This window comes from Diabrotica virgifera, chromosome 3, assembly GCF_917563875.1.
Source record: "Diabrotica virgifera virgifera chromosome 3, PGI_DIABVI_V3a".
NCBI classification, from domain to species: domain Eukaryota; kingdom Metazoa; phylum Arthropoda; class Insecta; order Coleoptera; family Chrysomelidae; genus Diabrotica; species Diabrotica virgifera.
In genome coordinates, this window is record NC_065445.1 from 173,979,044 (window position 1) to 174,003,391 (window position 24,348).

General features: G+C 33.0%; 1 protein-coding gene across 3 annotated transcripts in view; it reads left to right on the forward strand.

Moving 5' to 3' along the window:
• LOC126881397 (uncharacterized) overlaps positions 1-21,970 on the forward strand; it is a 246,378-nt gene extending 224,408 nt beyond the window's left edge. For all 3 annotated transcript variants that reach the window (XM_050645652.1, XM_050645653.1, XM_050645654.1), the window contains 2 exons: positions 15,148-15,376; positions 21,178-21,970. In XM_050645652.1, the coding sequence (XP_050501609.1) occupies positions 15,148-15,376; positions 21,178-21,907 (959 nt within the window). In that variant the 3' untranslated portion in view covers positions 21,908-21,970. The remainder of the gene's footprint in view (positions 1-15,147; positions 15,377-21,177) is intronic.
• Positions 21,971-24,348: the final 2,378 nt, after the last annotated feature.

Here is a 24,348-nt window from a genome sequence, read left to right on the forward strand (position 1 = left end):
AAACATGAGAACTTTGATAGAAATATTGTTTCTGCAGACTACAGTCAAACTATAACTAGTCAGGAGGCCCAAAGTATGTAGCGCGCATTAAGAAAAAACAATCACATAGGAAGAATAATCACTGCGCAAACACTAAGAAATCAAAATAGTGGCATCGCTTAGGTTTATGGACAGATCCGTACACGCTCATGATTATTTTATAATTTCTGCAAATCTGAATTAGGTTTAGTATTATGCTTATATAGGATTGAGCCACAATTATTGGTGTGGGAAGGTTGTATCTAGATTTATTAGGTTATGTATGCATTTTCAAAAATTGACATGTATTTGGATTAGATCATATAGGCCACAGCACGTGTGTGATTGAAAACTTGTTTGAAGGTGATGTTATTACCCCAGGGCTATCAAATTCTGCGTTTTTTTGTTAATGTGTTTGTGAACTCAGTATCATAGATTTAGTTGTACCTATAGATTAAGTTTTATACATAGAGTGTGCTTGTGTATTGTGTGTTCTATATGCATTGTGTATGAGATTGTTGTGACCTGTTATTTCACTTCCTTTACTATTGTTGGTATGTTCTTGTTGTTGACTTCTTATCTTTGTATTGGCAACTAAAACCAAGCGTTGTACTGATGGTTTGGTACAAATTTTTCTTCATTAAGGAGGATGCGGGCTCCTTCTTTGACTTTAATCTTTTTCATGTCTGTTTCTTTCATGATTATTGATGCTTATTTCCATTTTACTCTGTGCTTCTTACTTCTTATACCAGGCATGTTTGCATATCTGGGATTTTTCGGAGCCTCTGTTCTTGATGTATGTTTCATGCTCCTTTACCCTGACACTAAGTAACCTTTCAAACTAAGACACTGGTGTCTTACACCGGTGTCCGTCACCGATGTTCAATTGCAGCAAAGCTTTGCTGAGCGACTAAATCAGCCAGACACTCAAAGTGGCTCATCTGTAGTCGTTCATTTAAAACTATGCTTTGCTGCAATTCAACACCGGTGGCAGACAACGGTGTCAGGCACCAGTGTCTTGGTTTGAAAGGGCTCTTAGTGGTCTTCAGTGTCTCCTACGTAGAAATTGTTGGATTCTAATGGTATTTTATAGATTCAGTTTTTGAATCTTTCTTGTGTGTTGTCGGCTTTGGTACTGAACAGGATATATCTTAGTGTGTATAAGTATTTTGTAATCATGTATTCAGCGAAAATGCGTAACAATCAGAAATTAAATTATTCCTTTTTTATTACGTTTTTTTAGTCTAGCTAGACCACTTGCAACTACAAAAACAGATATACCTAATTACCTTAATATACATAATATGGAAACTAATTTCTCATTCGCTAAATTTTATGTTTTCAATAACTAATGTTATAAATATTTAGACAAGTTTCTTTGTTAATTATTAATACCTCATATCTAGACATACCATTATTCTTAGATGTATATATTTAGCAATAAAGATTCTCTTATCAACAAGAACTATTTTGTAACATTTTTTCTCAACATAATAAAATTAGCAACAGAGACGTAGGTCATATCTAAGGTCTTGTGTGATTTTTGGTAACAAATAATACAAAATGTTTTGTTCTGTTGTTAAAAGTATTTTTCCATTCGAATGACGCAATATACGATAATACGACACAATACACAATACGTATGTAAATATCGATAGTTAAAAAATAATGCAGTCAGAAATAACAACTGACGCGAGAAAAGTAAAAAATGTGTACCAATCGAATTGAAATACGTAGTTGATAGAATGGCTAGCAAATTAAGAGCATGGGCGCAAATATTTTACGGCTATTCCTACTTTTTCTTTCTTTACACGGAAAATTACGTAAAGTAAAATTCTCACTGGTATGGAAGCTGCAGGAGATATAAACATTAGTTGACAATGACATTGTCATCATTAACATAGATATGGCTATTTCGTTGTTTTTGAATGTTCTTGGATAACCGTTACTTGTATAATCGCTTAAATTATTAATTAATTTAATTAATACTATTATTTTGTCACTAACTATCAATTCAATGATTACATAGGCGTAACCAGGATGATCCTAAGGGGGGGGTTACAACTACCTAAAAGGGGGGTTACAACTACTGGAAGGTCTCCGAGGGCTATGGTGTTAAGCGTAAACAGCTCAAAGTACATCCCAATGGGGGGGGGGTATAACCCCCAAAACCCCCCTGGTTACGCCTATGAGTGATTACAAATTTATATACTATAAAATAAAAATTAATAGCCGAGAAAAGAGAAAAAGTGATAAAGTGAATTTAATAATATACTGTTACTATGGAACGCTTAGATCAATTTTGAACATCTTTAATAACAAAATACTTGGATCACAGAATATATCCTGCTGTATTGTGTGCTTGTATCTTCCATAAATAATAAAAAATATATAACTTTTTATTAATTTCACGTCTTAAATCAATTATTTATCAAATACAATATCAATATTATTTAATAAACAACTAAAAATATTCCTGAATTCTTGTCAAATATTTAATAGCCTTGTCAACACATTCTGTTGGATTGTGTGCGTTGTATGACAAAGAGCGAATATTCGATTTGGAAAATATCACCACGGATAAGGTGTTAATTTTTTTTATTCCTAGAAAAACTAATAAATATTTTTGAAACATTTAAACGCAGAATGAAAAATTACATCATTACGGATGGTAGAAAGTCCCTTAGAATAAACAAAAGGTTTCTTTTGAATGAGATATTTGAAATTAAAAATCACACACAATTTTATCTTTTTTTCACCCTTATAACATATTAAAATAAACATTATAGAAGTTTTCAGAGACTTTCTACCCTCGGTAATGATGTAATCTTTCATTCTGCGTTTAAATTTTTCAAAAATATTTATTAGTTTTCTCAGGAATAAAAAAGTATTTCATTTAAATAGCATTAAAACTAAATTTTGCGCCTACGCTCTTAAAGGCTGAATTTACACATACACTGAGAATTAAGAAAAATATAGAAGCTCACAAGAACGTATATTCTGAAATGATACAAACGAAAGAAAGTCGTCGTTAATGTTAACAGTTTTTTTCAATACATTTCTGTATTTTATTTTTGGTTTTAGTTGCGAAAGTTTAACTTTTTTTTCTACTTCCATCACATTTCTCTATGTATTTAAAGATCTTTCTCTTCTAGTTTGTCTCTTAATTTTCCTTATTAAAATCTCTCTGTATTCTATTATGTGCCATTCTCATCATGTGCTTGAGCCATCGTATTCGATAGGCCATGATTATTCCGGTTACACTATTTTATGTGTATTATATCAAAACTGGCTCGACAATCCTTTGTGGATCTCGCTCTGCTCGCAGAGAAGTCGCCACTCCCGTCGATTCCTAGTAACTTCCCTCCATCTGCTGATCCTAAGAGTCTTAAGGTCTCCTTCCACATCATCAATCCATCTTCTACGCTTTCGTCCTTTACTTCTTCTGTCCTCTTGGTTTTAGAATGTCATTCTCTTCGTGGACTCATTATCTGATATCCTAGTCCCAGTCAGTCCATTTTGGATAATGATTCTGGCATATATTCCCTTGTTGACCGAATTGACTGTACCATAATTCTTATACAATAAAATCGTGTAACCATAGTTACTTCATATAATTTATTATGCTTAGTGAAGTAACCTATAAATACAATGCACTTGACCAAATATTGAATTTAAAAAATTGATATCATTGAACTAACAATAATTAATTGTTTGCATAATATAATTAATGGCTTGTGTCATGTATTGTCGAAAGAACGTGATACACTTTTATATAAATAAAAGAGCAATAATTAAAAAAAATTCTTGATAATGTCGATTGAAAATATAAATACATAGCAACCAATTTGTTGTAAATTAAATTAAAAACAATAAAGAGAATAAACAGTCAATGATAAAAGGTTAAAACAGAGGACGAATTATTTATTAAATATTGTAGTCAATTATACTTTGTTTTCATTCTTCTACAACAGTATACACAAGCTATACTTTATATACTAAATTTACAATCAATATGCAGTAGAAATAAACAAACCAAGACACTTCAATATTACTAGGAGCACTCCCGAATCATAATTTACAATACACATTGTAAATTATGATTCGGGAGTGCTCCTAGTAGCATTTAACTTGTCTTGGTTTGTTTATTTCTACTGCATCTTTATTGTAAATTTAATATAGTTTTTTAGATATGAAACTGATATGATATGCACTGATGTTTTCAATAATCCTGCATTTTTCTTCCATCATTCTTTAGTTTCTGTAAGTAGAATAGAATAGAGCCGATTATTTTGTGAACGATTTTTTGTGAAAAACGTACTTAATTGATTGATTAAACCTTATTCATTTTACCCCATTCATTTAGACAGACAAATTTAATGTTCATACTTCTCTGTGATCTTCTTGTTGCCAACTATCTATCTCTTTGGAAGATCTTCACTTTTATTTCATTTACTGATTACTGGATCGTGATTGATTACTAAGGGTGTGTATTCCAAAATATTTGAACTACATGACTTATTAAATGCTTGTGCTGTCAATTGACTAACTAAGTGCCTAAAAATGAAGGACAGCTTATGTTTCATTTCGGTTCAGAGATGATTCATCATCACATACGTACGTTTCGGTCTCTCCAGACCTCTTCAGTGGGGCTACATAACGCCGCCGCCTACGAAAAGTATAACTCCGAAAAATGCCGGTAAAAGTAGAACTTTCAATGAACGCCGCGAAGAATATTATTTTTGATTATATGATTCTGAAAATTATATTCCCTAATAAAGTGTTCGCGAAAAAAAAAATTATTTTTTGAGGAGTATCAGCAAAAAACATAATTTCTGTTTGTGGGTCCACGAAAATTATAATTACTAAAATGTTCAACAAATCTTCCAGAAATTATTTTTTTCATGAGAACAGAAAGGGAAATAATTGAAGACACAAGTGCATGAAGGGTCTATGTGACAAATTTTTCAAACATGTTTTTTATGTTAAAAGTAAGTTGTTCGAACCTAAAAATCTTTCAACAAGCCAAACACGTTTTAAAGTTAATATTTTCTAAGTTACTAGAGTGTAAAGGATCTATGTACACAGTAAATTTTAAAATGTAAGTGCATAAAGGATCTATGTACACTTTTTATATATAAAAAATATATAATAAATATTTTTTTAAGTTTTTTTTTAATATTGTTAATAAATATATTAGTTTTAGGACTACCTATCCTATAAATTTGGTCTATTTAGATCTTATAGTAAAAAAGTTCTAGTATAAAAACTTTAACTTCGTTTTTCTCAATAACTTGCAAATGTCACATAGACCCTTCATGCACTGGTGTCTTCAATTGTTTTCGTCGGCATCTATTAAGAACTAAATCTTTTCGTCATAAATGTTTTGGGAGTTATAATCTTCGCGGACACACATACGTGGGCAGTCCGATAAGTACTTAGCCTACAAAAGAAAAAGGACAATTTTGGAAAAGTGGCAATTTATTTCTCTACATAGTCTCCTTTTAGCTCGATACACTTGACCCAGTAATGCTCCAACTTCTTTAACCCGTCTGAAAAATACTTTTTCCTGAGGTCTGCAAAATAGACTTCCGTGGCGGCGATGACCTCCTCATTCGACTCAAATTTCTGCCTAGCGAGTGTCTTTTTCAAGTTTGGAAACAAATAGTTATCGCACGGGGCCCAAATCTGGAGAATACGGTGGATGGGGCAACAGTTCGTAGCCCAATTCGGCCATTGCGACGGCGGAGGTGTGAGCCGGTGCGTTGTCATGGTGGAAGAGCACTTTTTTCTTTGCCAAATGGGGTCGTTTTTTCTTTAATTCGGCATCGAATCGGCCCAATAATTTGGCATAATAGGGCCCTGTGTACGTTTTGAACTTCTCCAAGTAGTGGATGTAGATCACACCTTGTGAATCCCAGAAAATGCTGGCCATTACCTTTCCGGCCGATTAGACAGTCTTCGCCTTCTTCGGAGCACGTTCGTCGGGTGCTGTACACTCTTTCTACTATTCCTTGGTTTCTGGTGTATACCAGTGAATCCATCTTTCGTCGACGGTTATGAAACGTAAATCCCCTTTGGATCACACTTAAATAGCGTCAAGCACTGCTCTGAAGTGGTCTCACGGTTGCGCTTATTGTCTGAAGTGAGCAAACGCTGCACCCATCGCGCTGACAGCTTTCTCATGCCCAAAATTTCATGCAGGATATGACCTACGCTGTCTTTTGAGATGCCTACTGTGTCAGCTATCTCGCGCAACTTCAGTCGACGGTCTGCCAATACAAGATCGTGGATTTTTGTCACGTTATTCTCCGTGGTAGCCATTTTAGGGGCACCTACACGTGGCTCATCAAAGACCGACGTTCGTCCACGTTGAAACTCATTAAACCAATTTTTGACAGTTGCCATCGAAGGAGCAGAGTCACCGTACACAGTATCCAAGCGCTCTTTGATTTCGCTGTCTGATTTCCCTTCCAAAACAAGAATCGAATCACCTACCGATATTGCTCTTTTTCCATTTTATTAAAATCCGCGGACACGCTGACTTTCACACGCAATCACAACAATACTATAATTTCGATTTGGCTGAAGTTTTGACATTGGCCGTCTACGAGAACGCATTAAATGACAGTTCACTTCATTTGCGATAGTGGCGCCATCGGGCGGAGAGGCTAAGTACTTATCGAACTGCCCTAGTATAAAAATAAATTGTATCGACCACATTTATCAAAGAGGTATAGCCCAATCAAAGAACAATCTGACCCCAAAAAAAATAAAGGAAGGATGAAAATTTGGGAAGAAGTAGTTGAAATTGTCTATTGTTATATAAGAAAAAGTTTACAATTCTACATCCCATCCATTTTACAAAAATGGAGGGGAATACCCCTCTCTCTAAGGTGAAAAATATACATTCAAAATTAGACCGGAATTAGATAAAATGACTAATTCTAAACAACTTTTGTTCTTATAATTACGTATTTTTTATGGGAAATAAGCCACAATTTTACTAAAAAATGAATTTATTAACGTTTCGAAGCCCAAATCGGGTTTCGTTGTCAAAATACAAAATACTGTGATATTAATATCATAGTATTTTGTATTTTGACAACGAAACCCGATTTGGGCTTCGAAACGTTAATAAATTCATTTTTTAGTAAAATTGTGGCTTATTTCCCATAAAAAATACGTAATTATAAAAATGCCACAAGGAAATAGCTTCAGAACAACTTTTGTTCTATAGAGTTTTTTCACTAAGTCAATACTTTTCGAGTTATTTGCGAGTGAATATGTTCATGTTTAACAAAATAAAACGTGTTTTTGGACGGTTTTTCGGATATAACTCAAAAAGTAAGTATTTTAGCGAAAACACTATTCTTAGCAAAAATATAGCTTATGAAAAGTTGAAAAAAAATGGTGTATACATGAGGTCTGTAGACCCAGAAGAAGCAAAGTTGCAGCTAATGAAAAGTAGGTTCTTCTTCGCCAAATTCGAAATCAAATATTTCAATGTGCAATAACCCAAAAACGGAGCACTTTTCGGGGAAAATTAATTTTAACTTTTTTAAAGTGTTTACAAAAAGGTTTATTTTTGTTTTTTAAAAAAACTTGAACCATTAAAAGTAAGTGAGTTACGCTCAAAATATTGTTGGTTCCTTTTATCTTTTGGTAAAAAAATCGCGAAAATCACCCCCTAATTAGCATCACAAATAAATTTTATTATTGCCACTTCACAAGTTACTTTTTCTATGTATTATTTATATGATCTGTAAGTTTCATCGGTTCAAAGTGCTTATTTTTGAAAAAGTTGTAGTTAAAATGGTCTGAACGAGTAACTAATCACGAGTTTAGGCAAATTTTGAACAGCCATACCATAACCAATTTTTGTCTAACAAGAAAACAAAAAAGCAGAAATATTCAGAAAAGCAAAACGTACATTTTATTTCTCTTCTAGATTTTTGGTATTACAAATAATTTTTAAGTTAATTCCACAAACAATTCCATTTTTTTCCAAATTAAAAAAATGTTTTATTTTAAACTCAATTTTTTTAAACCTGAACACTTTGAACCAATGAGACTTTTAGATAATATAAACAATACATAAGTAAAGTAACTTGTGAAGCGGTAACGATTAATTTTATTTGAGAAGCTAATTAGGGGGTGATTTTCGCCATTTTTATACCAAAAAATAAAAGGCACCAACAATATTTTAAGCGTAACTCACTTACTTTTAATGTTAGAAGTTTTTTTAAAAAATAAAAATAAACCTTTTTCTAAACACTTTAAAAAAGTTGTAATGAATTTTCCCCGAAAAGTGTTCCGTTTTTAAATTATTTCACATTGAAATATTCGATTGGGAATTTGAAGAAGAAGAACCCACTTTTCATTAGCTACAACTCTGCTTCTGCTGGGTCAACAGACCTCATGCATACACCATTGTTTTCAGTTTTTTATAAGCTATATTTTTGCTAAGAATTTTTTTTCGCTAAAATACTTACTTTTTGAGTTATCTCCGAAAAACCGTCCAAAAACATGTTTTTTTTTGTTAAAAATGAACATATTCACTCTCAAATAACTCGAAAAGTATTGACCTAGTAAAAAAACTCTATAGAAAAAAAGTTGCTTAGAATTGGTCATTTTATCCAATTCAGGACTTATTTTGAACGTATATTTTTTCACCCCCGAGAAAATATTTTTCACCCCGTATTTTCCAATTTTTGTAAAATGGAGGGGATGTAAAATTGTAAACTTTTTCTTATATAAAAATAGACAATATCAACTACCTGTTCCCAAATTTTCATCCTTCCTTTATTTTTTTGGAGGTTTTCGTAAAATTTTGTGTTCCCTGATCGGGCTAGTATTATTTTCATTGAAAATGTATTAGGAATCACATTAATCATAGGTACAGTCGGAAAAATGAAAGAATACCCATGAACGAACATATAAAACATGCTGCATTTTCCTGTCACCGTGTCACAAAGAAAATTGCCGAGCGCAAGTACATGTAATAATAATTATTACATGTACTTGCGCTGGCCAATTTTTTGTATGACACGGTGACAGGAAAATACAGCGTGTTTTATATGTTCGTTCATGGGTATTCTTTCATTTTTCCTACTGTACCAGCGATAAACACCTGACATTTTTCCTAGACGAATAGACGAAGTGTGACTGCATATTGTAGAGTCCCTTTCGTCTCCTTGCCCTATAATTTGTAAAAAGCAGAGATTGGATGTTACCTAAAACTTCTCGTTTCATGAGAGGTTTCAGATTTATTGTTTACATCGGGGACTTCTCATATCTTTAATTGACTAAAAATAATAAATGACTTGAAAAGGCCTTTGACAAAGTACGCCACAGTAAACTCAAAGAAATCCTGGAGAGTAAGAACATTGACACCAGAGACATACAAATAATATTAAATCTGTACTGGAATCAGCGAGCTAATATAAAAATAGAAGACCAAACATCGGACGAAATAGAAATACGTAGAGGGGTACGACAGGGGTGTATATTGTCACCGCTCTTGTTTAATATCTACAGCGAACAAATATGCCAAGAAGCTCTCTCATATGCAAACGAAGGGATAATAGTCAATGGAGAAGTTATCAATAACATTCGATATGCTGACGATACTGTGATAATGGCAAGAACAGCGGAAGATCTACAACATCTAGTTGAAAGTATGAATGAGATATGTAATAACTACGGCATAAGGATGAACGTCAAAAAAACCAAATATATGACCTTCAGTAAGAATCCAATAAATGACACTAGTATCACAATAAACGGTACCCAACTTGAAAAAGTAAACGAATACAAATACTTGGGAACCCTTATCAATGAAACAGGTGACCAAAATCACGAGATAAAAAGACGTATTGAAATTGCCAGGTCTACTTTTATAAAAATGAAAAACTTATTTTGTAATCGTGATATTAGTATTCATCTACGAACTAGAATGTTAAAATGCTATGTATTCAGTACTTTGCTCTACGGTGTTGAGTCATGGACTCTTAAACAGAGGATTATTAAAAATCTTGAAAGCTTTGAGATGTGGTGCTACCGCCGTATACTAAGAATAAGTTGGGTGGATAAAATTACAAATGAAGAAGTAATACGCAGAATAAATAACAAGCCAGAAGTTCTACTGAATATAAAAAAGAGAATATTTGAATACTTAGGCCACTTGATGAGGGGACAAAAGTACACATTCCTACAAAACATAATGCAAGGAAAAATCCAAGGACGAAGAAATCCAGGCCGTAGAAGAATGTCCTGGATGAGAAATTTGAGAGAGTGGTTTGGCTGTACCACTAACGAATTGCTCAAAACAGCAGTAAATAAAATTAGAATCGCCCTAATGATATCCAATCTCCGATAGGAGAGGCACTCAAAGAAGAAGAATAAATGACTGACAATTTTGATTGCAAACTTTTTAATTTTTGGATGAGGGTATTATTTCTTTAAAGAATTACAAAAGCCGAAGTAGATAAATAGTTTTTGAACGATATAATATTATTTTTTAAATATTCCGTATAACGTGATCTAGTGTTGTACCTATCTCAATCAGCGGGGTAAATATTTTATGTTTGTAAGTGAGACTCAAATTATTATTTGGGGTGGAATTGAGCACGAATAAGTATAAAAATGCTAATATAAAAGGATATATGTATTAACAATGTTTCTTCTGTATAGAACCATAGACATATATACATATTATCATAGACTGAGCCTACCCTCCACGCTTTCTGCCGACAAGATCTCTTGGACAGGTTTGTAGTCCATGTGGTGAGACCGCTTCCGTCTGAAAAACATTTCTAATTCGGTTTCTCTCATAAGGTTTCTCTGCGGATTCATATTCAAAAACGTCCCCTTTAAACAAATCTGAAGGGTGCCGGACGGAATTTTTGGGCAGAAATTGTTTAAACAATTTTTTTAAACAAATACATAAGATCACTTTTTATTGCTTCAAAAAATATATTTTTAGGTTGTTTGGGTCATTCTAAACAAGAAAGGTATCTTGTGATTTTTCTCAAAAATTGACAGTTTTCGAGTTATAGGCGATTTAAAATCTAAAAAATGCGAAAATGCGCATTTTCGAGGCTTAAAAACTCATATTTAAATTAGTATTTTTAAGGGTGCCAATAACTTGGATTAAAGTTTAAACAGTCCTTTTCTAGATTCCGAAGAGTGATCGGCTCAAACTTCAATTTAGACCGTAGTTTTTTAATTGTTAATTATGCATGTCCATCCGATTTTTTGGCCGGTGCGGCGCGCTCTATTTCAAAAATCTCCTATTTTCCTCCGAAAAATATTTTTTCTAGATTCTTTGGGACATTCTAAATAAAATAAGTTTCTTGATATTTTTCTCAAAAGTTAGTAGTTTTAAAGTTATAAGCGATTTAAAATGCGAAAAAATGTTTTCTTGTCATTTTTCGGATTTTAAATCGCTTATAACTTTAAAACTATTAATTTTTGAGAAAAATGACAAGAAACTTATTTTATTTAGAATGTCCCAAAGAATCTAGAAAAAATATTTTTCGGAGGAAAATAGGAGATTTTTGAAAATAGTTCGCGCCGCACCGGCAAAAAAACCGGACACGCATAATTAACAATTAAAAAACTACGGTCTAAATGGAAGTTAGACCCGATCAATCTTCGGAATCTTGAAAAGGAATGTTTAAACTTTAATCTAAGGTATTGGCACCCTTAAAAATACTAATTTAAATATGAGTTTTTAAGCCTCGAAAATGTGTATTTTCGCATTTTTTAGATTTTAAATCGCCTATATCTCGAAAACTGTCAATTTTTGAGAAAAATCACAAGATATCTTTCTTGTTTAGAATGACATAAAAACATAAAAATATATTTTTTGGAGCAATAAAAGGGGATCTTATGTCTTATGTATTTGTTTAAATAGATCGTTTAAACAATTTCTGCCCAAAAATTTCGTCCGGCATCCTTCATATTTGTTTAAAGGGGACATTTTTGAATATGAATCCGCAGAGAAACCGAATTAGAAATGTTTTTCAGACGGGAGCGGTCTCACAACATGGACTATTGCGGTATCTCTTTCTAGCACATTGTATCGTGAAAGTAATATGAAACTGACTGGGGGTATAGGCACGGAAAAGGAGGACTACTGTCCCAGCTTTACTATGCGTAAGAGTGAAACATCATTGAGCCACAAAAAACATGGTGTAGTCACTTCGCTCAACATGACACTACGTCTATGATATTTATGATAATATATGTCTATGTACGTATACGCTGTGAGCTCGTACGTAGAGGGGATATTTACAAATTCGCGAGCGCCAGTAGTGGCAAGTCTGTAAACGTTTACTGGAAATTTGACATAAATGTCAAAGTGATTAATTTAAAATTAAAAGTAAAAACATTAATTTTAAAAAATATTAGTTGGTCAAAGCTGTGGTATATATTTTTACCTTAAATATACTTACGTTTTAAATAGTTAATTTAAGTTTTTTTAATGTTCCGTAATATCATTGATTGAAATAAACGGTAATCTTAGCGCCATCTACACGATAATTGTGAAAGTATCCGAAGTAAGAAATTCATATTTTATCAATAGAACGTCAAAATGATTAGCATAATCTTAAAAAAATCGAGTACAATTTAATTAATTTTTTGCGTTGTAAATATTAAGCGATAACAATTAAATAATAAATTTAAAAATTACCAGTGAAAGTTGAATTAGTAATCTGCCAGGAGCGCCACCAGCGAAGCTCAGAGCCTATAGAAATAATTTATGAATAGGGTTATATTATACCCTGTTTTAAACTAGGAGGAGTAAACTCAAAAGACAGATTCACATCCAATAATGTCACTAGAAAAATCACCAGATTCATCTTCTTTTTTGGTTGATCATTCGGCCTTCAGCGGTAACCCATAAATATAATATGTAGGTATGTAAAGAGCAAGGACGGCCCGTCGGGGTAGACTAGATGGGCGCCGCCTAACCTCTTCAAATGTACAATAATAAATTATTTATTAATATAAATTACTTATTTTAAAATTGTAATTAATAAATTTTGATACAATACCTAAGTATGTAAAATAAAAAAGCTACTTTTTAATTTCTCTCCGAAGTTGTAATTATTGTACGCTCCCCGTAGTAGTGCTAGTCACTTCTATGATAGCACTACCCTATTATAGTCACGCACTTTTCAAATGCACCTAAGAGCAGAACAGAATGGTATAGCGTCTCTCACTCTTTACACTAAGCACAGCGCTGTAATTGTGGCTTGTCTGGCCGTAGTGGGCGAGAATTTCCAGGAATTTTTTGGGGCTAAATGCAACATTTTTTTGCGCCTTCGACAATGGTTGTCCCGAGCTGCATCTAGGGATAGCCAATTGTATGTTTTAGGATGCTAATTGTATGTTTTAGGATGCTGACTACAAATACTGAAAAAACTAAAAGTGCGAATTTTGTCATGAAATTTGGTACGTGGGGTTAGAATAATATTTGCAATAGCTTTTCCAAATAACTTTTTCTGATATTTCTAACGCGAAACAAAATATCGAAAATACGTCCTGTTTGTGGATTCGCAGTAGGCCGCATATAAAATTTAAATTTGAGTTAACTGTCTTAAAAAATGTGAACCATCACACTGCTTGACTGCAAAATTTCAAATCTGTATTTATTTTGATAGCCGCAATATAGGGGTGTCTTCATCTTAAATGCGATACACGGTGTATATAGGTATACGAGTATATAATATATAGAGTATAGTAAAGTAGAGAATATAATATATAAAGGTATATGTGTCGCCTACCCGCATACTGAGGTCACGACGTCACGAGCCGCCACTGGTAAAGAGTTCTAAAAACAACTGTTTTTTTATATAAAAATTAAAGAAATAACGCAAAAAACACAAAAAATCGCCGATATAACTTTTAACCTATGAATTTTAAATGTCAGTAGTGTCAAAATTTCGTAAATGTCAATAGCATCAAAATTTTATAATATAGTGGAGTAAACTTCAGAGCCGTATTAACAATAGACCAGGCTAGGGATATGCCACTCAATGCATCAGGGTGTAACGCCAATGGACAGCCTAAGTCTGACGTCACAACTGTCACAAAATTGGGAGGAGCCTATATTGGCTCCAAACAACCCCGTTTGCAAGGTTAAATTGTCATAAGGAATTTTTCATTTATGTGCTTTGTGTGGCAAAATAAGACCTCATTTAGGGATTTCATCAAAGAAACGTGTCAATTAAGAGATTTTTATTCGTTTTTGCTCAGATGGTTTTTATTCCTTAGTGGTTGAAAATAAACATAACCTCAAAACTGTTTACGTTCTTATCATTTCATTAAATTAACTCACCTGGGCAAAAACGAATAAAAATCTCTTACTGATACGCTTCTTTAACTAAATACCCAAGTGAAAAGTCTTATTTTGTCATACAAACCACGTAAACAATAAATGAAAAATTCCTTATGAGTGTTTAACATTACAAACAAAATTGTTTGGAGCCAAATATAAGCTCCTCCCAATTTTGTGACGTCAAGACTTAGGATGTCCATATCAAGTACAGTGGTCTAGCTATCTTTGTCTGTCCTGCGAGGATGAGTGTATCTACCAAAAGGTGGGAGTAATGTAACGACACAGACACAGAGGCGGCGGCCATCATATGCTAGAGAGAGAAAGCTAAGCGCCAGTAGAGAGAGATCGATAGACCAGCGACCCCAACTGCTCCGCGTTACGCTATTTTTCGGACCTGGCCTAATCTATGTGTTATTATATCTATGGTAAACTTGCCTGCGGTTGGACCAATATTACAAGCAAGTATTACGGCGCAGTAAATTTGAATTACTCCTGCTACATAGTTTAAAATCGAGGAATAGTGTCACTAAAGGTTGATTGTCAATATTTTTATAATTCGACAGTCAACTATTCGGCTATTTTATAAAGCATTTTTAATAAATACTTAATTTCTTCGATCTAGATCTACTTTCAATTTATTTTTCGACAGATAATTTTTCTCTTAATTAAAAGTATATTCAGAAACTCTGAATTCTGCCATATACATATTTCCTGTTCTGAATAATAAACACTACAATAGTTATGTAAATATATTTTATTAATTTTAATTACTTTTTTAGGTGTCCGATTAGGTGGTATGCAAGTGTATGACACGGACAGAGACTGCTACTACAAAAGGGATAAATATTGGGGACGAGAGCTTAACGAAGATGGCTTTAAGAGTGCTCTTTGCCGATTTTTCGACAACGGGTTTGGGCTTAAAAAGTCTGTGATCAGAAAAGTGATTACGAAGTTACAAAAACTTCGAAGTGTGATAGAAAAGCAAAGTTGTTACAGGTTTTATTCATGGTAAGTGCTATATTTTATTATTTTGTGCAGCTGGCAACTCATTGCAAACGTTCAAAGTGGTCAAACCGAAATCACTCAAAATAATATCCTTTCTTGTTAAAATATAGTCTTAGTTATTATTTTTCAAAGAGTCCACCCTGTTCACGTAGAAATAACAATACAAACCCATGTTTGTATTGTTATATACTATGCACCATGCTATATAGCTAACAGTTTTGCAAATCATTGGCCAGTGTTGAAGAATCAAAAAGGGGCAGATTTATATGTTAAATAAAATTAATATTAAAGCATCGAATTGATATCTAATATTTAAGCAATATGCATAAATTAAAAACTTATGAATAATAAACTGAATTATAAACTTACTAATACAATTTATGTATGTATACATTAAGAACTTACTTTTAAATTATGAATTTACATCTGTTCCTGTTCTTCTGTGTCAGATTCTTTGCTCGGCCCGATAGATTGACAGTTCAACATTGAAGATCTTCAATGTTGTTATCAACAGTCCGCAATCTTTCCTCCTCTTTTTTTACGTGGTTTACGGCAGTTATCTTTTGGTCGCTTTTTATGAAATTTAATAAACGTTGTTTGACATCCTTCAATGTAAAAGTTGTATTTTGTGTGGACACTTCGTCAGTGAGATATTTTCCACTACTTTATTTATTATGCGCAACAGGCCTTGTAGGCCTAGGGCTAAAATGTTTACATTTATGATTACATAAATAATATAATAAATAACTTAATATAACTTACATAACTTGGTATGGTACTTCACATAATCGTAAGTTTTGCATATCTGACTTAGTTAACACTATTAAGCATCGAGTTAAAAATCACTGGAGTCAATCATGGCGAGATCTTTGTAAACAATCCAAATCTCAGTATTCACTGATTCAACCTTCTGTTCCAAATATATATTGGTTTAAAAATTATGTAGTACCTCGAAGATATATAACAACATTAATTAGAATGAAGTTTGGACATGCATGTTTCCCTCTACATCTAGCAAGAAATAAAGTTTTTGATTCAAATCTTTGTACAGAATGTCAGAAGGTTGGTGACTTAAATCATACTTTCTTTGAGTGCGCAAAATATATTCCATGCACATATAATTTAATCCAAGATTTAATAAAATGTAATGTTTTTCCACCTTTCAATGTATCCTATCTATTGTCTCTGAACAGCAAGAACATATATGATTGTTTAATGAAATTTATCTGTGAAACTAAAATTAACCTATAAACTTATTAATCCTGATAATTTGGTATATTATGTACATATGAAAAAAGAAGAAGAAGAAGATACATAATGGAAAATGTGGTGAGCAACTTGGACAGTCCATAGCGGCCAGCTTTTGAACTGAGTAGAGAGCTGTAGAAGAGTTTGCTATGGAATTTTAAGGACCTCATTGCCTTCCTTATGTATGAACAGAAAACAAAAAAAGTTGTGACTGGCTAAATGACACCCAAGTTTATGCCATAAAAAAAAACTTACATAACTTATAAAACTTATACATTTTATTTAATTACACTTCAGTCTTTTTATACACTCCTTCACCACCTCTCTCCATCTCCTCCTGTCCAATGCTAGTTCTTTCCATCTCTCAAAGTTACTTTTCTTCAAGTCTTCATACACACTGTCCTTCCATCTTTTCCTTGGCCTGCCTTTCCTCCTCTTTTGTATTGGTCTTCGTGAGAGCACCATTTTTGGCATTCGTTTACTTCCCATTCTCTCGATGTGCCCCAAGTATCGTATTCTCTGTGCTTTGATCGTCGTCGTGATCGTTGGCTCTTGATATAGTTCTTCCAATTCTTTATTGGTTCTTCTTCTACACTGACCTTCTATTTTCACACCTCCATATATTGCTCTTTGCATTTTTCTCTCCCATCTTTCTAAAAGGTCTGTTTCTGACTTTTTGAGCACCTATGTTTCGCATGCGTATATTACTGTAGGTCTGATAACAGTCTTTTAAATTCTTATTTTTGTTTTTCTTGATACGTATTTGGATTTCAATAATGTGCGTAATGCTCCATATTTTTTATTTGCTTTAGCTATTCTTGCCTTTATCTCCCCTTCTTCATGACCATTTTCATCTATTTTGGCTCCCAGGTAAATAATTTCTTTGGCTCTTTTGAAGGAGTATGTTTTTTCTCCATCTATTTGTACTATGATGTTATTCTCTTTTTCCTTTTGGATCTCTCCCATTATCATATACTTTATCTTTTCTTCATTTATTTTAAGTCCGAATTTTTTGGCTTCTGTTATTATGTTTTTCATTAACTTTTGTAGTTCTTTCTTGCTTGTTGCTAATAGCGGCAGATCATCTGCAAATGCTATGAATTGGTGGCCGTTTTTAAATATCGTTTCTTGCATGTTTATTCTGCTTTTCCTGATTATTCCTTCCAATGTTAGATTGAATGCCGTTGTTGATAGTGGGTCTCCTTGTCGTAATCCTTCCTTGGTTTCAAACTTTTTGGATGTATACCCTTTCCAAGCTATTTCGTTTGTTGTGTTTTCCATCGTCATCTTTATCATCCTGACAATTTTACTTGGTATCCCCAATTCTTTCATCAGTTCGTACATCTGCTGTCTATTTACTGTGTCGTAAGCCTGCTTAAAGTCTATGAACAAAGCATATAGTACTGTTTTATGTTCGTAACAGGTAGTCTATATTTCTTTTAAGGCAAATATGTGGTCAATCGTTGATCTGTTGTTTCTAAAACCTGCCTGGTATTCTCCCAGTATTTTTTCCGAATATTGACTTAGCCTTTTTCTTATACTTTGTGCCAAGATTTTGTAAACTATTTCTAATAGTGCGATGCCTCTGTAGTTTTCGCATAGCATTCTATCACCTTTTTTATGTATAGGGCATATCCTTGCTATGGTCCACTCTTCTGGCATTTTTTCTACTTCCCATATTCTTTTTATCAGGTCATATATCTCTCTTTGTAATCTTTTCCCTCTTGATTTTATCATTTCGGCCGATATTTCTGTTATTCCTGGGCTTTTGTTATTTTTCAAGCTCTTTATTTCGTTCTTTATTTCTTGTTCTGTGGGTATTTCTATTGCTATCTGATCATCTTCAATTTCATGGTTTGTTTCCTTTTGTACTTCGCTCTTATTTAGCAGTTCTGTGAAATAGTTTTGCCAGTTTTCCATTATTTTTTCCGGCTCATTTAGCAACAGCCCTTTATCATCTCTCATATATGGGTTGTTTTTTTGATATCCTCTTTCCATTTTTTTTTGCTTCCTGGTAGAATGATCTTATTTCTTTTTTTTGAAATTTTTCTTCTATTTCTTTCAGTTTGTTCTCGTTGTATTTTCTCTTTTTGCTTCTACATTTTCTTTTCATGATTTTTCTCAATTCTCTGTATTCTTCTCTAGTGCTTTCTTCGTCATTTGTGAGATTTTTGAGTCTTACCTTTCTTATTGCTTCTGCTACTTCTTGACATTCTTCATCATACCAATCTTTTGTTTTGTGTCTTCTTTTGGTTTTCGCTAGGATTGCTTTACTTATGTTCAAGATTGCTTCTTTGATATTTTCCCATTGCTTGACTGGGTTTGACGTTTCTTGTTCCCTGATTAGTTTGTTGGTTATTCCCTGTTCATACTTCTTCTGTATGTTGTTATCTTTTAGTAGTCCTATGTTTAATTGTTTTCCAATTTTTTCTTTTGTTTTATTGTTTTTCTTTATGTTATGCTCGATTTTGTATTCTGCTCTCACCAAGTAGTGGTCAGAGTTACAGTCCGCCCCTCTCATGCTCTTTACATTTATTACATTGTTTGCATGTTTCTTCTCTATTAAAATATGGTCTATCTGATTTACTGTCTTTTTATCAGGGGAAATCCACGTTCCTTTATATATATCTTTTCGGCGTAATTGTGTGCTTCTTATCACCATTTGCCTTTCTGTTGCAAAGCCTATTATTCTTTGGCCATTATCGTTCGACACCTCATGCTTACTATATTTCCCTATTATGTGTTCGTATATATTCTCTCTTCCGACTTTGGCGTTGCAGTCTCCCATTATTATTTTGATGTCAAACCCTGGTAATTTATCATATTCGCTTTCCAATTGCTCGTAGAATTCATCTTTTTCTTCTTCTGTGGCATCTTCAATCGGTGCGTGTACATTTATTATACTTATGTTTCGTTTGTCCCCTTTCCACTACGCCAATGAGATATTTTTTATAGTACCTAGGTTTTATGTTGCCTTGCAATTCGTCATAATTCCGTTTTAAGCAGTCTGATCATACGATATGTTCTGCGTTGGAGCCAGTCAAATATTTCTACTTTTTTTTTTCCATGAGACCAACAGTAAATTTTCCGTTAATTTTGAGTGATTGCTGGCGTTACTGAAAACAACCATGGCATTATTTGGAAGAAACTTCAATACCTGAGGAAAATAATCCTCAAAAACATCGGGAGTTCATTTCTTCGTGGTAACCTTTAGTGGATTTTGGAACGAATTCAAATAAACCATTCTCCACAAAACTATGTTGCTACCAATGTGCGTGATTATTAATCTTCCACCCTTTCCTGTGAGAGCGTTGAAATATGTAGAATACCCTATAAAGGCTTGTCGAGAACTTGTAATATTTTTATCTATTCATACTTTTGGAACAGTGTGATTTTGTTTAGTCAGGTTTCATCTCAATAGAAAATGCATGTTCCTTTTAATCCAAATTATTTTATCGTTGTATCGTTCAATAGAGATTTTTTCTTTGATTGTCAAAACCGTTAACGTATATTTGAAGATTTTCATTGTTTTTCTTAACCTATATTTGAAGATTTTCATTAGTAATGAGCTGCCAGTTCAGTGTCACAAATATACTTTAATGATATAAGTCCTCAGTAAAAAACTGGCACATATTATCTGGGTCCCAATATTTTTAGATTACAGATTTTTAACTTATATCGGTCAATTTCCATAACTTATATCGGTCAAAGTGAGAAAAACTACATAGTATCTCGGAGTGCTTTTAATCTTGTATCTATCTCCTTGTTTAAATAGAATTAATGAACTTTTGTCCGAAGGACGTGTTTTTCTGAAAGTCATCAACTTCCATTTTTGTTGTTTTCCTTCTTGTATGTTTGGTTACTAATGTTTCTTTCTTTTTTTCACTTAAAAATCTTAAAAGATTCTTTCATTAATACGTGTTATACCGGAGCACATAGTCACTACATTATTAACGTTGTTATAAGTTGTTGATGGTAAAGGAAGTAATGAATATTTTACACAATAGTGTTTTTTCTCAGAGAATACGCGCCGTTTTTTTAAGTTTAGCAGCAACAAATTGAGACAATTTTAACGCATGGACTGAAGTGATTGATAACTGATAAAACGGACGGTATCAAATTCGTCACAACTTTCTTTACTCGGTCTGCAGTTAGGCAGATACTTGAAAGATGATTTGTCAAATTCGTCAAAGTCATTAATAAAGGATTGTCCCCTAACGAGGCGAAGTACTCTGTGAACGTAATAAATAATATTTAACCTTACCCTTAACCTGTATTTGAAGATTTTCATTTGTAATGAGCTGCCAGTTCAGTGCCACAAATATACTTTAATGATATAAGTCCTCAGTAAAAAACTGGCACATATTATCTGGGTCCCAATATTTTTAGATTACAGATTTTTAGATTTTATATTTAGTCACAATTTACTTGTTGGGTAATTTATGTTAACCTAAGGAATTGTCGTTTTAATCAACATTTTCATCAATAAGCAAAATATTTTTTAAAACATTTTATGCATATCGTCTGACTAACTGAAAACTTCTTGCGTATTTCAGCTCATTATTAATAGTGTATGAAGGCAACGGCGTACTACACCAACCAAGCTCATCTCCAGAATCATACTATTCCAAGGTTTTAAAGTCATGCTGTGACGACGAGTGCACACAAGCATCTGAAGACAATAGTAGAGAGGTGCATTACTGCTATGATGCCGACACTTCCAATTCATCTACAGATTTCAATTCCATGCACGAAGAAGTCTCCCAAGATACCCACCATCGAAGTTTTGGAGAAGCGGCGGCACGTGGCGCCAACTCATCGTCCTTTTTCCCCATATCCGAAGAAACTGTGTTCTTAAATTCCTCCCCGACTTCCAGTATTACACCCTCCAGTCCCTTAGACAGTTGGATGGTATATTCTAATAGTAGTAGTGGGGAATATACCCTTCCAGATCATTCAGATAGTTCCAGTTGTTCAAACGAGGAGACTTCCGATGCTGAGCTGCCATCTAGCAAGCGGAATTGCAAAATGCCGTATGAGCATCGAACCGACGAGGAAGATGAAGATATGCTGCCCATTCCGAAACGAATTTTCGTCGAGGATTGTTCTTCTTCCTTTACAAACTCCGCTGACGTAGACGTAAGAATTATCGACTTTGCGCATACGTCTTTTGCTAGAAGTAACGTCGTGACGAAAAACGTTCACCAAGGACCCGACGGTGGGTTTTTGACAGGACTCGACAGTCTACAAAGGTTACTAACACAAATATTGAACATGGAAAATTGATTAAGAAATGTTTTTAGGTGAACCAGAATTTAAAATTAAAATAAATTATTTTTCCAATTAGAAGGGCTGCTATTTTTGAGATTAGAGTGGATTTATGAAGTTGAACTCGCCTTATGAAAGGACTTACTTACATTTTTCGATGAATTTTACAATATTTATTAAAGCCAAAGATATTTTTACACAAAAAATCTTTTAGATATTATTTTTTTGTAAATAGTTAAATTTATTGTTTTCAAAACCAAATAAAGCGTAGATAATAACTTAGTATCACGCACTACTAGAATAATATTTTGACATTTGTATTTTTATGATTACTTTATGGGTATAATTTGTATTATTTTTCGTGAAATATAACAGGTGCTAAAGTGGAAAAATTAATTTGAAAATGTTTGAAAAACATACTCATTTTCGGCGAAAGACCAAATCATATTAGAAATATTAAATATTTTGTTGTATTGATTTTTTAACCTATTTTTTAAATAGAATAATTAGTAACATTAAGGTTTATTTTCAATTACTATTTTTAATGAATGTTTAGTCAGTAACCATGAGAATATGTACATGAAATATGTAAGTAAGTCGCTTTTGAAGCTTCCTCAAAGAAGGTCGTAAGTTTTAGACTTAACTGTAGCTCAGATGTTGCTTTATGGTATCATTTTGTGATAAAGAATTTTCGCTATAAGGAGAATTTATATCTACCTTAAATTCTTATAACTACGGGTTATTAGAACTTAGTTTAACACTTGAATTTTCGATAATATACAAAGTGGAAATTATTAACCAGTAGGTAGAGGTGGGATCAACAACACGTGAAGATATATGAGTAACAGTTCTAATATAAAGAGGACAAAAAACAAAATATTGAACTAAATTGATGAGAATTATTACACTTTAATGTGAGGTAAAATAACGACATCAAACTTCAACGATATATTAAATATGAAATTTGTCAGTATATATGTTAAGTTAAGGACTTTTTCTGTAAAGAAAGACATATTTAATTTTATATGGTACGGGCGACATTAACATAGGATTGTTGTGCTCTTTTAGCACATAAAGAAGCGGCAAAAACAAAATGAATTGATATATACGTCAAAACTGAAGATCAATATGTACTATCAAAATTGTACAAAAATCTGCTAATGAAGAAAAACAGAATAAAACAGATCATTGTCATACCACATTTATCTAAATTTCAGAACTACAATGTGATAAATACTAAAATTATTCAAAACATAATGTGAGAATATTAGACTTGCTATGACAAGGATGTGCACCAATCCTAATCAGAAGAAAATCTAATAATGATAAAACACACTCTAAAAAATATAGTAGACTACTTTATTCTCATTTAAAGGAACTTTTATTCAAGACATTTTTTCGTGTTGTGGAAATATCGCAATAATATATAAATAAAAATAATCGGAAAAAACGATGTATCGTGATACCATAGGTAAATTATAGAAACTGTCTAATATCTCGAGAAATACACTTCTAATTGAAAAACCAAAAAATACGTTGTATTATTTTTCAAATACCTATTGAATAACACCAAACACGACCCTCCACTATACCCCCTGGAGGAAGGGTGGAGAATAACTTTAAAATCTTAAATAGAAACCTCCGTTTTTTATTGCCGATTTTGATTCCTCATGAAAGAATAGGTAACATTATTCGAAACATTTTTTAGCATTATTGATAGATGGCGTTTTAAAAAAATACGATTTATTAGCGCCATCAACAATTCTAAAAAATGTTTCCAATAATGTTACTTATTCTTTCATGAGGAATCCAACACTGCAATAAAAAAACGGGGGTTTCTATTTAAGATTTTAAAGTTACCCCCATCCCACCTCTAGGGGTTTAGTGGAGGGTCATGTTTGGTGTTATTCGATAGGTATTTGAAAAATGATACAACGTCTATTTAGTATTTTAGAGTTACCCCCCATTCCACCTCCAGAGTGTGGAGGTGGAATGGAAATATTAAAACACGTATTTTTTGCTGTTTAATTTGGAAGTGGTTGTTCACTTGTATAAGTTATATAATTTACCTAGGCCATCTATCCACAATTTGAAAAAATGTCTCGAGTAAAAGTTTTACGAGGGAAATCCAAATCTGCAATAAAAAATGTGGGTTTCTATTTAATATTTTAAATTTACCACCCACTCTTGGTGAGGGGGGGGGGTGCAGTGGGGGATCGTGTTTGGTGTCATTATGTATATAGATTTTTGAAAAATATTGAACACGTATTTTTCAGTTTTTTGATCCGATGTTCATTTCGCGAAATATTCACAACTAAGCACTTTTTATTATAATATAAAACAATAAAAATTCTCAAGAGCGAATGAACTGTTACTGAACAAAATATTAACTCTGAGTGTTACAACCTACTATTTCAACCTGAAAACGTGGCAATTAAAAAATGGGAAATGTAAGATCC